The sequence below is a fragment of the Brassica napus genome, chromosome C8, assembly GCF_020379485.1.
Source record: "Brassica napus cultivar Da-Ae chromosome C8, Da-Ae, whole genome shotgun sequence".
NCBI lineage: Eukaryota > Viridiplantae > Streptophyta > Magnoliopsida > Brassicales > Brassicaceae > Brassica > Brassica napus.
This window is the reverse complement of record NC_063451.1, coordinates 13,260,639-13,280,352: the sequence shown is the minus strand read 5'-3', so window position 1 is coordinate 13,280,352 and position 19,714 is coordinate 13,260,639. Positions and strand designations below refer to the sequence as shown.

Sequence of the window (19,714 nt, the reverse complement as noted above, 5' to 3'; positions counted from 1 at the left end):
ATTTCTATTTCTAAGTTTTCATGTCATGTTTTTATGTTTTAAACTCTAAGTGTTTAGTCTTTGTTTGAGTTCCAAGGGAGCATGTTCCCTTTATTGTATTTGTTTTCGAGAAAGTTTGGAGCGTGTTCCAACTTGTCTCTTTATAAGTTTGTGTCAAACTCTCTCTCTAAGTTATGCAATCTTTCATCTAAAACCTTTGTCTCTTCCATCCTCTTGCTTGTCGAGTTGTTTGATTGTTCTGGTGAGTAATATCCAGAGTTAAGAGTGTCTATCTCGGTGTGTCATATCCAATCTAGCCACTTAGGAGTATCAAGGAGCTTTTCCACAGCCTCTTGTGTCACCATTCATCCCCACACACCTTGATCATATCGAGCCTTGCCTCTCTGTTGCAAGGATTATCCCTTGTCTCTCTTCCCATAACCAGAGAAGGATCCTAGGATCTAATTAAGAAGTAAACGCAGATACAAGACATTTGAAGATAAGATCCATTCATAACAAGGAGCTCAAGAGAAAAAGAGGCACAAATGGAGTCTATGCGGCTAAGAGAGTCATAACAGAGCCACCTGTAACAGAGCTATTTAGTCATGGCATTCCTTTGTTTTTTTTTTCATTATGGTGTTAGTGTTTACTGCAATTGAGACTTGTTTTTTTATCTATGGCGTTCTTTTTATTTTTTGTGTTTCATTTGGATTGTAGACATTTTAGACATGTTCTAGACTCTACAACAGGCCTGGGAATTTCTATGTTAATAGGTCTGCAATGCGCCGTTCTGGATGCCAGAGGAATAAATTTGAGCTGAATTCTACGTTCCTCTCTCTTGTGAGTCAACATCCCTTTCATGGTATTCCTCATTAGCATCCAATGGTTCATATTGAGAGAATTGAGGATTTGGCTTCAGGCATTAGTTGCAATGGAGTCTCTGAAGACTACCTTTCCTGCATGCTCTTACCGTACTCTCTTGCTGGAGATGCGGCTTACTAGATCAAAAATCTTCCACTAGGATCTCTTAGTACCTGGAATAACCTCAAGAACGCTTTCCTCAAAAAGAAAAATTCAGAGATGCTGCAGCAACTCAAGTGAATAAGCTGAAATCCCTGATGGAAAATATGATGGAAGGTCAACATAAGGTGATGGTCGACTCTAATAAGCAGTTAGAAATTGTCTACATTGAGTCGAATGCCCGAACACTCATGTAAATAAGCCATAATTTCAGGTTCAGTAGATTGTTGAGGTTATGAAAAAGGAAGAACTGAACCCAAGACATCTGGCTGATCCCAGTATGGAAAATGGTGATAAAATCATGGATCTGGAGTGCTGAGTGGAGTGGACGAAGCTGATATTGGTGATACGACCTCAGTGTCGATCTATACAAACTCTTGCTGTTGGTCGACACCTATTTAAATCCCAAAAAGATCAAGATGTCATCATGACACTGTAGACTCGACACTGAAGTAGAGCGTTGATTAACACCCCACTGGCATTGATCGATACTCCACTAGCATTGATCGATACTCCACTAGCATTGACTGGTACCCTACATGAAAAGATCTGGAGACTTCACCGATGACTAGCATCGATCAGCACCCACCTGATATAGATCGACACTCATGGTCGGACGAATTGCCAGGTAGCATGATTTAGCTGGAACAAGTTGAAGATAGAGTATACAAGCCTAAGATCCCATACCTTGCTGTCCCCAACCATCTGAAACAGCCTATCTGCACAGAAGAGGTTGTTGGGTTCCACAAAGAGTGAAGAGGATATGTAACCCTATGAAGTTTGTGGGTCTTTGCGCCATTCTGAAGTTGAATTTCCTGCACCACCAGATAGAAGTATGCATTTAGGTTCTTACATTGGGGTATTTGATGATCCTCCAAAAGGTTTGAGATATAAAAGTGACGTAGACCGAGGCCCATCGGTACCGGTGTCGATCGACGCCCATCGGCACAGATGTCGATCGAAATCCATCGCGTATCAGAGCACAAGGAAGTGTGTCAAAATATTTTTGATGGAAGCACCACCGCGATATCAGACAAGCCAGGGGGAGGAGGAAGAAGAGAAAAAGGACCAAGAGCAGTCCTCTATTATCATTGATTATTCGGTTCTCAGATAATGTTAGAAAATATATAGTGTGCAGCAAAGGGTTCTCACAACCTTTTGCAAAGGTTCTAGCACTCTTTATTATTGATATGGTTGACAAAGGAGAAGAGTCTATGAAAGCTTTCACAAGCACTATGATGAAGCTAAAGAAAAATGACATTGAGACTTGTTTAGGAGCAAGTTCTCATTCTCGTCTATACACCATCTGATCTCTAAAAATCAAGTTAATGACTGAGTACGAGCACTGAGTGGGAAGTAACCCATTATTAGGTAACAAAATTTATGAAAAAATGATGAACATGAACGACATTGTAGCAGCGTCAAACGATACTGTAGTAGCGTCAAACGATATAGTAGTAGCGTCGAACGATATGGTAGCATCGTTGAACGACACTGTTCATAAAAAAAAAATACGATGAAGACAAGTTGAAGACCAGCATGGACCGACGACTGGCCAGTGTCGGTCGACACCACTTCACATTAGCATCGAGCGACACTTGACCAATGTCGATTGATGCTCAAACGGCATGTATAACTTGATTTTCGGTGTTAAATCTTGACCGCTTTATCTATTTATTTTGTCAACCTTGGACTGAATAACATTGGAGACAGTATTGTTTAAGTTTGGGGGAGGTTTCTACTGATGATGTGTTTTGCTTTGAGTGTCAGTTATGTAGTTTTATTGAGTCAAAACATCATCAGTTGGGGATGATGAACTTTTCTTGGAACATACCGCCTAACCACTCTCTAGCACTATTCATTGAGTTCTTGACTATAGGGTGTACTGAATGGAAACACTAAAATTGATCGACCTGCCAGAAACATCTACGCTTGTTGATAATGTCCAAAAGAACTAAAGCTGGCCTCCAACCTTAATCTACAACAATCACTTGTTTTGGGGCTTGGTATACACATGATCCGTTTCCTCATCCGGGTCTGTAAGGTAAAAGTTGTGTGTTTCTGGTCCTTATCTTGACTCTTTCCATTTAGAAGATTAAGATGATGTCCAAAGGAGTAGAGAGATAGGAAAATTTCTACTTCAATGAAATGATCACATATCGATGGAAGCGAGGGGTAGGAAAATTTTAAGTGACCCCATTATTCGCCTAAATCTTTGTCAGTTATATAAGAAATTGAAAAAGAAAGAAAAAGAACAGAAAAAATCGATCAATATAGAAAAAAATAGAGAGGAAAAGAACTAGAGAAGGCTACTTGTATGTTCAGATACATGCTGGGTAAGAGTCCATGTGTTCAGTGATCGATACTCTCAAGAAAAATCCAACATATTTATTGCAGAAATACGGTCAGTAGAGGGGTATGTTAGATGGTATCTAGTGAGTTGTGGGCTGGATGGTCATGTTTCTAAGCTAACGCTAAGTACATGGAAGTGCCTCTAAATTTGATACTGATCTGATGTGGTTTGCAACACTGTAGAGGTGATGGTGGTTCTATAGAAAGGTTTTCAAACCTCTTTCACAAGTGCATTCTATGTTTTGCTTGAAGGCAAAGAAAGGATAAGTCTAAGGGAGTTGATATACCATGGTTTTTACCACTTTTAAACCATGGTATAAGTCTTATTAAAGTCCCTATTATATTATATTTTTGAAGTCTTTTTGTGTGTGTTTTTTGTGTTATACATGATCCATGTACTTTTTTGGCAAATTTAGAGATTTTAGAGCTATTTGATATGTAGAACTGCACAGATGCGTCAGAAGTTTAGCTATGAATGGAGAACTTTCTATGGTGCGATTGAGCTCATATTTTGACATAAGATATATATTTGAGTTAGCTTTCCAATTCCACTGGTTTCAAGTCAAACATGATTTTAGATCAAGTATTATTCTCCGCTTACTGAAGAGTGGTTGGTTTGACGCACGAGAGGAAGCATCGCAGCTTACAGCATGCTGTCGACCGACACCACCTGGTGGTGATCGAAACTCTTCCAAATCAGCAAACCGAGGATTTTTAATGAAGTTTCAAGAATTTCAATTTTACCCTAGATTTCCCTTATTTATAAAAGACCCCATAACGTGTATAAACCTTCTATAATATTTTGTTAAGCTATTTTGGAGGCTATGCTTTTATTTTTCTTTACTTTCTTTTAAGACTTTTATTAGGTTTGGAAAGAAGAGAAGAACTTCTTCTAAGTTTTCTTGGAATTCATTTGGCTTTGTCTGTGATATTTATTCATTTTATGATTATGTTTTCATCTATTATGTCTGAGTAATCACCCTGTTAGATTTATGGATGCTTTAGGATTTTGAATCTTCTGATGAACTTGTGATTGATAGAACTTCTAGGGTAATCTTATTGCATCCTTCAACATGATTGTTCTTATTGCATGTTTCTAAAGTAATTAACTAGAAACATGATCATGTGATAGTTGGGACATGCTAGAGCATGGTTAATTACCTGAACTGAATCCTGCTGAGCTAGACTGATAAATACAATGAGAGCATGTTTAGAAAATTTAGTCAAACTGAATGATATCACTCAAATTACCCTAAGGAGTGATTTTACTCTCTTAAATAAGATGTCTAGTTGTAGTACTTAGGGATCGAATCAACAGAGAGCTAGGGCACACAATAGACTATAGAAATCAAGATTAGTCTAGGCAAACAGTTTATAAGACAGTAAATAAATGAGAGCAAGGTGAACAAAGTATTTGTTCGATTGGTTGATTGGGGTTGTAAACAATTAGGAGAAATAGCTAGACCTAGGGATTTATCAATCAAGAGATTCAATACTACAATCAAGGATACTAAGGGTTTTATAGATTCAATTCTAGAACTAGATTTTAATAAGTAGCAATCCAGCTCTCGCATGCAATTCCTAATCAGCTGTCTAAGTCCTGTGTTCCAGCTTTCGCGTGCGAACCAGGAGCGAGCATCAATCGATGCTATGGCCAGAGCGTCGATCGATGTTTCTTCAGACAAGCGTTATCACACAGATCAATAATGTTCAATTAGCTCCTGACCAACTCTCGTATGCGCCTAGAAAACTAATCCACTCAGGGTTCGGATTCCGTTAATCAATTGCACTTTCGTGTCTCTCAATTATCCTATGATTCTAGGTTCAAACAATCAGTCACACTGTCATGCTTTTCCAACTATTCCAGATCCTAGTATTACAAGCTACCATGGTGTAGAAATCAGTAAACAACCGTAGAAATCCTAACAGATTATCAATATGACATTAAGCTCATGAAATCCCTAAATCTAACAGGATGAATTACTCAGACATGCAAACAGTAACACAAATCATAGTCTGAATAATAGATTAGATAAATCCATGGTAAAACCAATGGAGTTCCAATCAATCTCTGAAGGGGAATTGATCTTCTCTCCAACCCTAAAACAAGAATAATGAATAATAGAAAGCGTAGCCGTCAACAGTGGCTTAGAAATAACATAAATAGGGTTTCTGGTCGTCCATGGGTATTTTGGTAACTTGGTGTGGCTTCAAACAGTCTTGAAATATGCTTGGCCCACATTCTGGCATCACTGTCGATTGACACCAATGCTGTGTTATCGATCGACAGTCCTTCATCTCCTCGATAGCTTTCTCTTGCGAGGTAGACTGACCACTCTTCAGTAAAACAGACATAACTTCTGCTACAAGATGCTGATTGATCTAAAACCGGTGGCATTGGAAAGCTAACTCAATGTTCTATCTTTTGTCTAAATATGGGCTCAATCTAATGGTTGGAAGATCTCCATCCATAGCTAGACATCTGACACGTCTGTGCAGCTCTGCACTCAAAAGGCTCCAGAATCACCATATTTCTCCAGTACGTACCTTAACCTGTAAACACTCTAAATAGACTCTATATCGTAGTAAATATATCTTAAAACACCTATATACCATGGCTAATAATGGATGAAATCCATGGTATATCAACTCCCCCAGACTTACCCTTTTGCTTGTCCTCAAGCAAAACAGATGGACAGTCTCTCTGAAAGAGGTTTGAAAACAGCTGGGACTCACATGATTTAAAACTTAGAATCATCACCTCTGCAATATTGCAATCCACATCTAAGAGCACCCACAATAACAAATCTTTAACAACAAATTCTTAACAACAAATTATTATAATAATATGTGGGGCCCAAATATTTAAGAATATGTGCCACAATTGCCTCTTGAAGTCCCAATTTACAGATCTCTTTTCTGACAGCTTCTTCACTGTGCGCAGGCTCCACCGCCGCGTGGGAGCCCGCGACTGGCCAATTTTTTTTTTTTTTTTTTTTTTTTTAATTCGGACGAAAATAAAGAAAAAATAATAAAATATTCCAAAAGTTGTTGTTAAGGATTTGTTGTTGTGGGTGCTCTAAGAAATCCTAATCACAAAAGCACATTATACCATATCCTAGCTTAGCAACCAAATTCACCTAGCCAACAACTTAGCAAATCATGTCTAACATTCCCCTCTTCCAACCTCATTTCTTAACATAAATATAAGTACATGCTTTACCTTGGGAGTATCGATCACATGATGCAAGGATTTTCAAACAAGTATCTGGATCTGCAGGTAAAAGTTAGTTTCTATCTTTTCTCTCTTTAGTCAAAGTCTGCTTATATTGCAAGATCATTGACCAAAATTGGACAGACTTTCATGAATCAAGCCTTAATAGTGGTTCCCACCAAGTCCTGTTCACTTTTTTTTGACCTATATCCAAGAATTCATGTGAATCGAACCTTGATGATTGCCGCCACCAAGTCCCGTTCGAATTCTTTTTGTTGGAATCCTTATGAAGCAAGCCTTAATGGTTGTAGCCACCAAGTCCTGTTCGGATTCCACCTAATTAACACCTATTATATATATATATATATATTTTTTTTCTTTTTCTTTATTTATTTTTTTTTTTTTGAAACTAAATATCTCTACCTATAAATCTAAGGTCAAAATAGAGAGAAAGAAAATGTGATAAATCTACACAAGGCTTTACCTTCCAGACTTGTTTGAAGAATCCGATCCCATGTATACCAAGCCCCAAGACAAGCAGTTGTGTCAGGTTTAGTGTTGGAGGTCAACTTTGGTTCCTTCAAACAATCTCAGCAAGTGTGAATAGTTGACAAGTTGATCTACTTTAGTATTTTTAGTACTATCTGCAATCAGTAAGTCTAGAATGGTGCTAAAGAATGGTTAGATAACAAACAAAAATCTAATAAGTTCATTATCCCCTTCTTGACTCAATAAAACTCTTTTGAAAACATTTTGATAAGATTCATGAACACACTAATATCAGTAAACCTCCCCCCCAGACTTAAATTACATTGTCTCCAGTGTATATCTAGTCGGAGTTATGGTGATAAATAAATCATAAGTACTCAATTTAACAAATTAGAACGATATACCTGACCGGATAAAGTGTCGATCGATGGAAAGGAGTTACCATCGGTCGCTGCAGGTAATGTACTGTTGAGCGATATCGACATGCTCTCATCGGTCGATATGCTAGGCAATCGTCTACTCGAATCTCTTTTTTGTTTTTAATATTCTAAATAGCTAACTAAACACAATATTAGTAGAACCTCCCCAAGACTTAAACAACACTATCTCCAGTGTTATACAGTCTACGATCAGTGGGGAAATAAAACATAAGGACGATATTTAACAAGGAAAACGGTATACCTGACTTTGATGTGAGTGTCGACCAACACAGTTAAGTGGCGATCAATACTCTTGAAGCTCTATCGATCGACACAGTTAAGTGGCGATCGATAGATGCTAGTGATGCTCTGTCGATCTATGCTGCGCAGCCATCATCGATCCTCGTGCAAACTCATCTTCATTGGATCATTTCCTTTTACCTAACATAAATAAAACACTAAAAGTCAATAATAGATAACTAATAAAACCATTATTATTATTTTTTTTTTTGCGATGAACAGTTATTGCTACAGTAGCTCTGCTACAGTAACTCTGCTACAGTAACTCCCGATTTTCTGCTACAGTGTCGGTCGATGTTCTTGCTTCAGTGTCGCTCGATTTTCGTGCTACAGTGTCGTCATTACTGTTTACTTTTTTTTTGACCTGCAATAAATAAAAACTTTAATTAGTAACAATCTAAGCTAAATTGAAAGAAATTACCTAATAGTGGGTTACCTCCCCTTCAGCGTTTTGTTATAGTCATTTAGCTTGACTGTGGAGATGTGATTTAGTCTGGATGAGGATGTGTACTTGCTCCAAAACAAGTCTCAGTGTCTCTCTTCCTCATTTTGTGGATGCAGTTGAGAAAAGCTCTTGCAGAAACTTCTCCTTTTTCTCGCAGTTCTGGATCACATAGCACTCTAACCTTGGGAAAAGGTTTAGAACCTCCTCTGCAGCGCATTCTATACTCAAGACTACCCTCTTGACATTGCAAAAGAACTACTGATAGGGAATCTGCATCTACATTCCTTTTCTTTTTCTTCTTTCTATTCTTGTTCCTCCCCCCAGACTTAGACTTTTCAGTCTCGGGCTGTTCTGAAACTCGGAGGGCATCAACCGATGCTGAAGGCTTCGTGTCGATCGATTCTGAAGACTGAGAGTCGTCAGATTCTGAAGGCTTATTATCGATCGATTCTGAGGATTGGAAGTCGACTGGTGCTGAAGTTCTAATGTCGACTGACGCTGATTCTGGTATTGCAGGCTCGCGATTTGAATCAGTTGTAAGTCCTGGATCTTCAAACATCTCTATGCATGAAATAAGCTCCTCACTTTTCTTATTTTCCATGGGATCATAGAAGACAGTTTCATCAACATTAGTCAGACACATCTTATTTCTCTTAAGATCACAAAATGCCCCTACTGTAGCCATGAAGGCTCTTCTAAAAAGAAGTGGAGATGTCTTGCCTGATTTGATATCCATAGCATGAAAGTCCATAGGGATAATGCATTCCCATATCTCCACCTTAACATTCTTGATCATGCCTGCTGAGTTTACTCGGGAGCTATCCACGAAAGTGAAACTATCTTTAGAAGGTTCCATCTTCAGTCCTAATAGCTCAGCAGTGTCTATGGACATGATGCTGACTGAAGATCCAGTATCACATATGGCGTTTGGTAAATGGTGGCTATGTATAGAGCATGGAATCAGAAACTTTCCAGGATCTTGTTCCTTTTTCAGTGTCCTCTTGGGTTTACGGCTGACCTTGTTGAATAGGAGCTCAATATTCTTATCAGTCTCTCTGCTCTCTCTGAAAAAATTACCAAGTCTATACTTATGATATGCATCCTCAAAAGACATATCCTTAGAAACCCTCTTCACCCTCTTGTGAAATCCTTCAAGTTCCTCTTTGTTAACTCCTCGCCTGAGGTGTTTGGGAATACATGGTTTCCTAGATTTCACTTTCTTCTCAACTAGAATTTCTTCTTTCGTTGCCTGATTTCCCATGGCAGGTTCATATCCGTCTGTTTACTGTCGATCGATACCTGGTAGATGTCGTCAATCGATACCTGGTAGATGTCGTCGATCGACACACTCAACGAAAGAGGTTTCAGCTACGGTTTGCTTTTGCTCCCATGCTTCAGCAGATTGTTGACTTATCTTCTCTGTTGTCTTCAAGCAAACTGATGTCTGAGATGGATTTCGAGAGGCCTTCAAGCGGTGTGCATCAAGATTTGGTAAACGTACTCTGTATGGTATTGGCGGTTGTCGATCGCTGCTCTTCTGTTGTTGTCGATTGATGTTCCCATGTTGTTGTCGATCGATTACATTGTGTTGTTGTTGATCGATGTTGTCCCTTTTAACTCAAGCTAGGGTGGGAGGATGCGGGTGTCGAGCGGCAAAATCCGAGTGGCTCTGAATTCGAACAGTTTTGTCCGATCCCAAAAGTGGTGTCGATCGATGCTCGGCTGATGATGTCGATCGGTGCTCAGCTGTTGATGTCGGTCAGTGCTCAGCTGTTGATGTCGGTCGACACTAGTACGAGCTGCCTATGGACATGCAGTTTTCGACTAGGAAAGCATCTTCTTCTAGTTTTTCCTGCTCGAGCACTTCGTAAAGTCATCATCTGAGATGGCATTAACCTGGTGCCTCTCACTTTCCACTGCTTTCCCTTTGACCAGAGCTTCTTGCTTCTTCACAGCTTCTGCAGTCTGAGAAACTTGGGCATCTAGCATCATGACATGGGCATCTAAGGTTTCAAGTTTTCCATTCAGCTCTTTGTAGAGAACATCCAACCTCAGATTTAAGTATGCACTCGTCTTCTGCTGAATTTTCAGGACCTTCTCTATCATAGATTCCATCTTTTCTATATAGCCCTGATCCTCATCCTTCTCTACAGCATGTTTTACCAACGAGACTTCATGTACAGAACCAATCTCAGCCTCAACGATCTTGTCACTATCCATTGCAACTGATTTTATCCTATGCATATCCAGATTTTTGGAACTCTCGCTACAGGAAATGTGGTTAGTAATAGCGGACGAAAAGCGCTATCATTTTGGTTTAATAGCGTTTCCTTGGACGCTCTGACATCACCCGTTATAGAAAGTCCAACCCTTTTAATAGCGATTTTCCTCTATGCTATTACTAAGTGTATAACAATAGCGCTTTTGTGTTCGCAATTGTTAGTATTTATAATAACGTTTAATAAATGTTATTAGAACCAAATAATTTGATTTTTCCTAGTAGCAAAGATAGCAAATGTTTCGTATTATTAATTAGTTTTATAATTATCCCAAAATTAATTAATAATAATTATTGAATTTATTTTTAAATAATTAATTCGAAAATATGAAATAAAAACAATATAAATTATTAAAATTCCAAAAATCAATATAATTATTCAAATCCCATAACACAACATTATCACATTCATACAAACCATCACACAAGCATACAACATATCATCAATCTACCACTAATAAACCTTCACAATCATCCCTAACATATACACTATCATCATCCATATCATCACCCATATCATCAACTTCTTGGACAGGTAAAGGAGCACCACCTAAATCCTCTTCTGTTTCCAACTCATGATAACCTCTAGGTGGTGCTCTCATAACAACATACCAATTTGAAGCATCATCCTCCCTAGAGTAGAAAACCTGTTTCGCTTGAGAAGGTAGAATGAATGGATCTTTCAAATAGGCTGCTTGGTTCATATGAAGGTTAACAAGAGTGAAGCCATCTTCTTCCTTCACACCATTCGCTGTGTTTGCCCAGTTGCATCTAAAGAGTGGCACTTTGAACATGTGATAGTCGATGACCAAAATCTCCTTTATCACTCCATAGTATGTAATCATATCCGCGACCTGTCTCATATCTCTTGCACTTGATCTACACATGCTAAAGGCTTCATAAGTTACTCCACTGTTTTGTGTCTTCAGCTTGACCGCATCAGTATGAAACCGTTGGCCATTGATGATGAATCCTTTATGTGCTAAAGCAACATTTCTTGGTCCAAATGCCAACCACCTTATCTCCTTAGAATGACTATCTTTTGAGTCTAAATGAATCTGCCGCAGGAAATCAGAGGATTATCATCAAGCCGAGGTACTTAAATTATAATCAAAACATGATAATATGTACCACGAAACCAATCATCAATCTACAAGCTAACCAGTCATCAAAATACTAAAAATCCAGACAGTTTCATCAAGCTATAAGCTACTCAGACATCAATTCGCTAAAATATGGACATGTTCTTCAAGATACAAACCAGGCATCATGATACAAGCTAACTAGTCATCACCAAACAAGCTAACCAGTCATCAGCAAACAAGCTAACCAGTATTTACAATAATAATCAAGAAAAGAATTTGGAGTTTGTAACCTTATTTTTAAGTCATTCGGTAAAGTGTTTAGTATGGTTTTTCCATAACAAAGTTTCATTTTTAGCCAATCGAGCATCCTTAGCTTGCAACTCTTCCAAATGCATCCTGATTTTAAATTAAACAACAGTATACGAAAATGAAATTATGAGTAAAACAAGTAGAAGAAACATAGAGAATTACTTACTCAAGAAAGGGATCCAAAGATGCCAATGTCTCTATCTTTATCTGACAGGGTAACCTCTATACCCTTCTGCAGAGGTCGGCCTTCAACCACCATTCTATCAGCCTCAACATCTTCATTACGATTAACTGCTTCTTGAACTGATACTGATTCTTTAAGGAACTCTAAACAAAATGCAACACATTCTCCAGCTAAATACGCCTCAGCCATACATGCTTCTGGCCTTGCATAATTCTTAACAAAAGCCTTTAGTGTTTTCATGTACCTATAACTCAGGAAATATGAATATTAGTCAAACATCATTGTGGGAAGTGGATATATTGAAGAGAGATGTTGATCAAACCTTTCGAAGGGATACATCCATCGGAAGTGAACTGGTCCTCCCAACCGTGCCTCTCTTGATAAATGTAGTGGAAGGTGAAACATGATATCAAAAAGGGCTGGAGGGAAGAAGCGCTCCAGCTGACACATTGTCTCCACAAACTCTGTCTCCATGGATATAAGTTTCTCTGGGTCAATGATGCGCTGACACAACCTGTTGAAGTAACTGCATAATCTATTTATGGCTATCCTAGGACCCCTATGTAACAACCCTCTTAATGCAGCTGGTAACAAGTTCTGTACTAAGACATGATGATCATGCGACTTTAAACTACCAATATTTGGAGGGTTAACTGAAACACTATTCGCAATATTACCACAATAACCATCAGGGCCTCTAAACTTAGCTAACCTTTGGCAGAAAATGGTCTTCTCTCTCTTCGATAACCAGTAGGCAGCAGGAGGTAAGTATGTTTTCTTTCCCCTCACCTCTGTGTGCAAGTGCTTTCTGATTCCAATATCTTCTAAGTCTTTTCTTGCTTTCAACCCATCTTTTGACTTCGCACTTTGCATCAACAGAGACAATATAGCATCGGACACATTCTTTTCTACGTGCATAACATCAATATTGTGACGAACAGGCAACTCCTAACACATTAAACAAGAAACTGTTAGACATATTGATCTCTTCTTCCAGTAATCAGATAATATAGGTCAGTTACTATAGTTTACCTTCCAGTAAGGTAGATCAAAGAATATTGATCTCTTCTTCCACCGCCATAGTTCATTTGATTCTTCACACTCTTCTTCTTGTAACCTCTCATCATCTTCCAACTCTAGTCTTTTCCATTTTTTTTCCTTCTCTAGAGGTCTACCAAAATCATTCGTAAAAGCTTGTAGTGTCTCATATATCTCAGCGCCTGTTTGTATCCTATTAGCATTCCCTTCCTCCACAGTGTTGTCAAACCAAGTTTTTTATATCTGTAACGATGGCCAGGCGGTAGTCTCCTTTTGTTACTCATGTAGACAAACTTGCGGCTAAACTTAAGCCACCTTGCAGGTGTATCCTTTCCACATACATTGCAGGCTTGTTTCCCCTTTACTTTACATCCAGACAGTGTTCCTAAGGCTGGATAGTCACTGATACTCAAAAGCAGAAAGGCTCTGAGATTAAAGTTCTCCTTCAAATGAGTCATACACTTCAATACCCTCAGCCCACAAATCCTTTAGATCGTCTATCAGTGGTGCTAGGTAAACATCAATGTTGTTACCAGGAGCAGTAGGACCAGGGATCAACAAAGTCAGCATTATATTCTCAGCCTTCATACACATGGTTGGAGGCGTGTTATAGTTCACTAACAACACTGGCCATGTGCTGTGATTGGTGCTTTGCATGGAGAAAGGGTTCATCCCATCTGTAGAAATCCCAAGTCGAAGATTCCGTGGATCAGCAGCAAAGTCTGGCCATTTAGCATTCACTTGTGCCCAAGAGATAGAATCAACAGGGTGCCGCATTGTACCATCTTCAGTGGCATTGGTATAGTGCCAACGCAGATCTTCAGCCATCCTTTGTGATCTAAACATCCTCCTAAACCTGTCCTTGATTGGAAAATATCTAAGGACCTTTGCCGGAATCCCCACCTTTAACTCATTACTGTGCTTATCCATTTCCCATCTTGAAACTTTGCATCTTGGACAGCTTTCTAGGTTCTCATACTCCTTCCTATACAATATGCAATCATTCTTGCAAGCATGAATACTGTCGTAGCCGAACCCAAAGATCTTCAGAAATTTCTTGATTGCAGCTAAACTCTTGGGAAGAACATTGTCTTCAGGTAGCAAATCCTCAAGTAAAACCAACAGCTGATCAAAGTAGTTCTCCGACACACCACTTTTAACCTTGAATCTGTAAAGTCCCATGATAGCTGAAACCTTTGTGTGCTTGAGACAATCCGAGTATAATGGCGTTTGAGCGTCTCTGAGCTTTTTCTTAAACTCAATTTCCTCTGGTGCTTCATCGTCTTCGTTGTCAGTTGTCGGGTTTGGACCACCTTCGTCCATGGAGAATATTGTCTTAAACAAATCAAACGCCTCTGTTTCATATTGAAGAACACTGTCTTCTGCAGAATCTCTTTTTTCTCCATGAATACTCCAACGAGAACTCTTATACTTCTTATCCATACCCCTAATCACCAAATGCTCCACAATTTTATCCAGTGACTGATGGCTCAGATTGCGGCAGTCTCTACAAGGGCATAGCATTTCAGACAGACTTCCCAATCTTTTTGCGGACGAATTCACAAAATTAGTTGCTCCTTCTGAATACTCGTGGCTATTCCTACAAGAATCAGACAAAAGAAGTTAGCTTTATTTCAATCGGCGAGTAGAAATGAGATCGAGGGATTTTAGGTTATACCTTGGAAGCCAAATCCACGACTTATCCATTTGCTTACTTTCAATCGGCGAATACAGGAACAGCTGGTTTGATTTTAGCTCGAGAGATACATGTGCTTTCTTTAGGGTTTTTTCGATTTTAGATCGCGAGACAGAAAGGAGTTTCGACAGAAAGAGAGATGTTGTGTTCTGAAATTTCCGAGTGCAAACAGAGACAGAAAAAAATGAACGGTTGTGATCAAAGATTTGGAGAGAAATCGGACGGTCTATGATTAATCCGAGTGCAATCTTAGTAGTTGCTCCTCATTGGCTCAAAAAATAAAAAGAATGGCTAAGATTGAAGTTGGGAAGACACATCCATCGGCATATGGTTTGCCACGTCTGCAATCTTGGAGGTTACTCCTTATTGGCTCAAGGTATTAATTTCGTTTGAAATCTGGAAATTAATATATAAATATGATTTTGAAGCAAAAAAAAATTAAATTAAATCTTAAAAATCAAATATTCAGTTTTCCAATTTTACAAAAAAAAAATTGTATGAATATAAATTTTTTATGTGAGCTTTTATAAGATTGATCAATCTAGCTCATATGTTCATAAACACTACTACTTATTTGTATGTACAAAGGCTTTAGGGTATAGGGTTTGAACAAATGAGTGTTTATAAAATTTATAACTAATCAGTTTTGTGAAATTAAGATTACAATATCCTTTTAAGAATGAACAAAATTGTGAAATCAAGTACAATTAGGGTATAGGGTATAGGTTTGTACTTTAGGGTTTAGGGATTTCACTTTAGGGTATAGGATTTTAATTTTTGGTCTTCCCGTCTGTGGATTTAATTTTTAAAGCTTATGGTTTAATGTAAAATTATGCACTTAAGGGTATAGGGGTTAACAAGCTAAACATTTTCACACATAACCTTATATCATAATATAACACATAATTTTTGTTTTTTTGTCTGCTAACTGTTACATAATATCATACATGATTTCAACCGAGTAAAAAAGTACCTAAACATTCGATCACACACTAGAAATACATAGCCGATGAGAACCAACTTGAAAAATGTTTCAGACGACAATTTTAGACAAACTTGATTTTGTCATTTGGCCATGCCACAACCGAACCCATTGCATCAGATATGTATTCAATCTCTGAATTTGGCCTCCAGACTTTTGCATCACCGATCTTAGCCACATCAATCCACACCTTGCTTGCATTTGGACCTAGGGGTACAAAGTGGCACAACTCATTCGGATCCGTTGAAGCTACCCTTCCTTCAGCTACCTTACGTCCAGAGTTGTTGCAATCCAAGAGAGTGCACTTCTGCTTCGGACTTCTGGTCGAACTAGTGCTGCCTGGACTCTACAACTCAAACAAGATGACAGAAGCAAGTTCCAACATCAATCAAGGACGCAACATCAATCATCAGGCAAATAAAAAAATTTAACTTCATGTCAATTACATACCACTGCTTTTTTCTTGGCTGGCTTCGAAGGTGATGCTATTTTCTTCCCTGCACATTTAGTTGGTGTTACTTCTGTAGCGGGTGTAGGCATGACTTCAACCTTTAGGACTGGCCATGCTATTTTCTCGCTAAGTGCATCACCAATCAAGAACATATCAGCGGTTGGCCTCCACAAATATGCTTGATCATTGAACACCTTCACTACTTCGACACTAACAGCATTGGGACCCAGAGGTATGTTGTTAACCATGTCTTTGGATTTTGAAGAGCACACGAGACCTTCAGCAATGACCTCGTCCTCATCATTGGTCCAATCATATATCTTGCATCTTCGATATTCACCTTCCTTGCTTTGCTAAAACAAGATTTGAAATTAGAAATTTTAGTAATGATTAGAGATGACTCAATTGTTGTAAGAAGAAAACAAGATTTGAAAATTTACCATAGATAAATCTTCAGAACAGTTTGGATCCTTATCCAAAATCACTTTATCCATTGGCCAAGATATCTTGTATCCCACAGCTTCATCAAGAGTTAACACATCCGTAGTAGGCCTCCAGAGTGAAGCTGATGCGCTTAGTGCATACTTAACTACGATAGCCACTGCATTAGGACCAATTGGTATACGACCAATTTTGTACTTCGGTTCAGCAGAGCAGAATTCTCCTTCACCAACAACAACATCCTCTGATTCAATCCAATCCAGTATTTGTACTCTGACTCCTTCTTTGAATCCACCACTACTCTCAGATGTTTCAGCATCAACATTACTTTTCTGAGAAAAGGCAACGGAAATCGTAAATGTCTTAAAACTAATTGACCAAAGGTAATGAAAAGGATTACCTTCTTCTCAGCTAATTCTCGCACCATCCCCTTTAACTCTTCAATCTCACTTTTCATTTCTGCAATCTTAGCGTCTCTAAATTGCAGATATGCTAGCTTATTAGCTGTAATCCCTCTACCAAAGCCCCTTACTCGTCCAGGTTTGTCTTTTCCCAAAACCTTGCTCACAGCATCTTCCCTTATGTTATCAGCAGCTGATGTGGAGTCCATCCGACTGTCAAGTGACTGTATTTGTTCCTGATACAATCATTTAAACACAAAATCATTCATTGCCATAGTCTATTAACTATACACAATATACAACTTCCATAATGCTTACAATAGTCTCAGCAAACTGGGGCTTCACAGGTCTGCCATCAGCATGAGTGTGTCCCGCAATCCAAACCTTGGATCTACTCACCTTACTTGGGTCTTTACTCTTTTTTTTCTATATGAAAACAAACATATCTCACTACCATTTTAATCTAACAAGCTGATGTACAATATGTAGATGTTTGACTACTCTTTTACCATATCATCAGCTAAACGAAGCATTCCTTTGCGGCTGGTGGTGTGAGGAATCTGATTTCTTCTCATCGCTCTGTACTTGTTACTCGTTTCCTACAATATAAATATGACATTGATTATATCCATCAGACATGACCTTTAAGGATGAAACTTACTTAGTTGTAGATAACTCACTGTGAAAGATTTGGTAGTCTTACTCTTAACCCAAGTGTTCCACAGTTGAAGGGATGGGATGTTGCTCGGTTTTAAAGCTATTCTCTCAGCTGCAGTCTTCGCCACACGTACTTGTGACACCAGCCTCGACTTCCCAGCCCTCCACACATTTCCCAGCTGCTTGAAAATAACAGCTTTCTGCCACTCTTCTTGCAAGTTAAACCTCCCCTGCATCACAATAATCAAGTTAAACATGTTTATAATTTCATCTTGCGGTTAAACAAAACATACTAATATATATACAAACCTGAATTTCTTCCCACATTGTTGCTTTAGTCGCTGCATCAAGTTTTCTCCAATCGGCAAGTGTAACCGGAACATGTTCCCTCACAAGAGGACCAAGAAACGACGATAGGGTTACTGAACCAGGTCCAACATGCTCACCAATGTCATTGAATGTGACCATAATCTTATCATTGGGATTTTCAGCCACTCTACGCAACTTTGTAGGTCCTCTTTTTTTTTTTTTTGAACTTCCTCCCCTGCTAGCTCAACTCCTTCAGTACTAGGAATCTCATCATCTTGCGCAGTGCCATCTTCTTCCATATCGCGAGCTTCTTCTTCGCAAGCTTCCTCTTCGTTCCCTTTCTCATTAAGAACTCCATCATCTTCCATATTGGCCGGTTCTTCTTCATTCTCTTTCCCATTGAGATCTCCATCTTCTTCATTCTCTTTCCCATTGACATCGCCATCTTCTTCATCCTCTTTCCCATTGACATCCTCTTCATCGTCTTTATCTTCTTCAGACATTGACTTCTCAGCCTGATCATCCTTATCTTCGGGTGTTACATCTTCTACTTCATCATCCTGAGCAGGTGTTACATCTTGTACTTCATCATCCTTAGGAGGTGTAACATCTTCTACCTCATCATCGTCAGATGGTGTTACATCTTCTATGTAATCATCTTCAGCAGCCACTTTCTTGATTCTACTACTTCTTCTCGTTGGCGTTAAAACTAAATTCTTTTTAGGGGAAGCCGTTTTCTTTGCTGTTCTTTTCTTCACTTTTAGTTGCGGTGCCTTGTCCTCTTGATCTACTACCTCCAAGCCTTGATTACGTCTACTCCGACGAGAACCAACTTGTCCTCTTGTCTTTGCCATTTCTGAAACTGATAAACAAATCCAAAATCAAATCAAGCCATTCGATCAAAAAATCTAAACCCAAAATCAAATCGAAACCTTCAATCATATTCAAAATCAAACTGAAACCCACAATCATATTCAAAACCTAATCGAAACCCACAATCATATTCAAAACCTAATCGAAACCTAATCGAAACCCACAATCAAAATCGAATCATGTGTTAACGCGGACATGCATGTGAAAAGAGATTTGAATCAAAGAGAAACCCAAAATCAAAGAGATTCGACTCGAGAGAACCAGTCTCTATTCTAAACTCAGAATCAAATCGAAACTCATACCAATTGAAGCTTCGACTCGAGAGAACTCTGAAGAACTTCGATGAGTCGGTTTTGATTTTGAGGAATGTGAAGAGAGTGAAGTGAAGAGAATGAAGTCTCGGTTTCGATTAATACTTAAGTTATTTTTAATATATTTTTTCATATACGATAGCATTTAGTTTTTGATTTGCAATGGTAAGGCGCCTCCACTTACCAAATTAATGCGGCTGAATTATTTTATTTTCCCGCGACTACAAAGATAGCTTATACATTTCAAAAACGCTATTATAAAGGCCCGTGTTTATATACAATAGCAGAGAAGCAAAAAACGCAATGCTACGACGCTATTAATACCCACATTTCCTGTAGTGTCTTGCTAGACATCAAGTTCTCAATCAGTCTCTTAGCTTCCTCTAGGGTTCTTGTCTCGAAGTTTCCTTCGCTTGCAGTATCCAGCATCACATGTTATCGCACATCAGTACCCTTGCAGAATTTCTTCAACAGCTGAATC

The 19,714-nt window shown here is 38.7% G+C and overlaps 2 protein-coding genes across 2 annotated transcripts; both read right to left on the bottom strand.

The window, feature by feature from the left end:
- Positions 1-10,939: 10,939 nt before the first annotated feature.
- Positions 10,940-14,819, bottom strand: LOC106373993. The gene is made up of 7 exons (XM_048766750.1): positions 14,791-14,819; positions 13,573-14,712; positions 13,407-13,514; positions 13,107-13,245; positions 12,397-13,022; positions 12,111-12,318; positions 10,940-11,554 (listed from the first exon to the last, which is right to left on the bottom strand). Exons 1-7 carry the CDS (start codon positions 14,817-14,819, stop codon positions 10,940-10,942), a joined length of 2,865 nt encoding a protein of 954 aa, XP_048622707.1.
- A 755-nt stretch (positions 14,820-15,574) lies between these two features.
- On the bottom strand, positions 15,575-17,292 carry LOC106414804. The gene is made up of 4 exons (XM_013855388.3): positions 17,083-17,292; positions 16,682-17,014; positions 16,241-16,594; positions 15,575-16,136 (listed from the first exon to the last, which is right to left on the bottom strand). The coding sequence occupies exons 1-4, from the start codon at positions 17,290-17,292 to the stop codon at positions 15,855-15,857; spliced, it is 1,179 nt and encodes a 392-aa protein (XP_013710842.2). The 3' UTR covers positions 15,575-15,854.
- Positions 17,293-19,714: the final 2,422 nt, after the last annotated feature.

Excerpts from the sequence above, each read along its gene's own strand:
- LOC106373993 (XM_048766750.1), bottom strand. The coding sequence starts at position 14,819 with ATGGATAAGTCGTGGATTTGGCTTCCAAG. Across the intron at positions 14,713-14,790 it reads TCGTGGATTTGGCTTCCAAG|GAATAGCCACGAGTATTCAG; the intron begins GTATAACCTAAA and ends TGATTCTTGTAG. Across the intron at positions 13,023-13,106 it reads TTGATCTACCTTACTGGAAG|GAGTTGCCTGTTCGTCACAA; the intron begins GTAAACTATAGT and ends TTAATGTGTTAG.
- LOC106414804 (XM_013855388.3), bottom strand. The coding sequence starts at position 17,292 with ATGGACTCCACATCAGCTGCTGATAACATAAGGGAAGATGCTGTGAGC. Across the intron at positions 16,595-16,681 it reads GTTCTGAAGATTTATCTATG|CAAAGCAAGGAAGGTGAATA; the intron begins GTAAATTTTCAA and ends ATCTTGTTTTAG. Across the intron at positions 16,137-16,240 it reads CAGCCAAGAAAAAAGCAGTG|AGTCCAGGCAGCACTAGTTC; the intron begins GTATGTAATTGA and ends TTTGAGTTGTAG.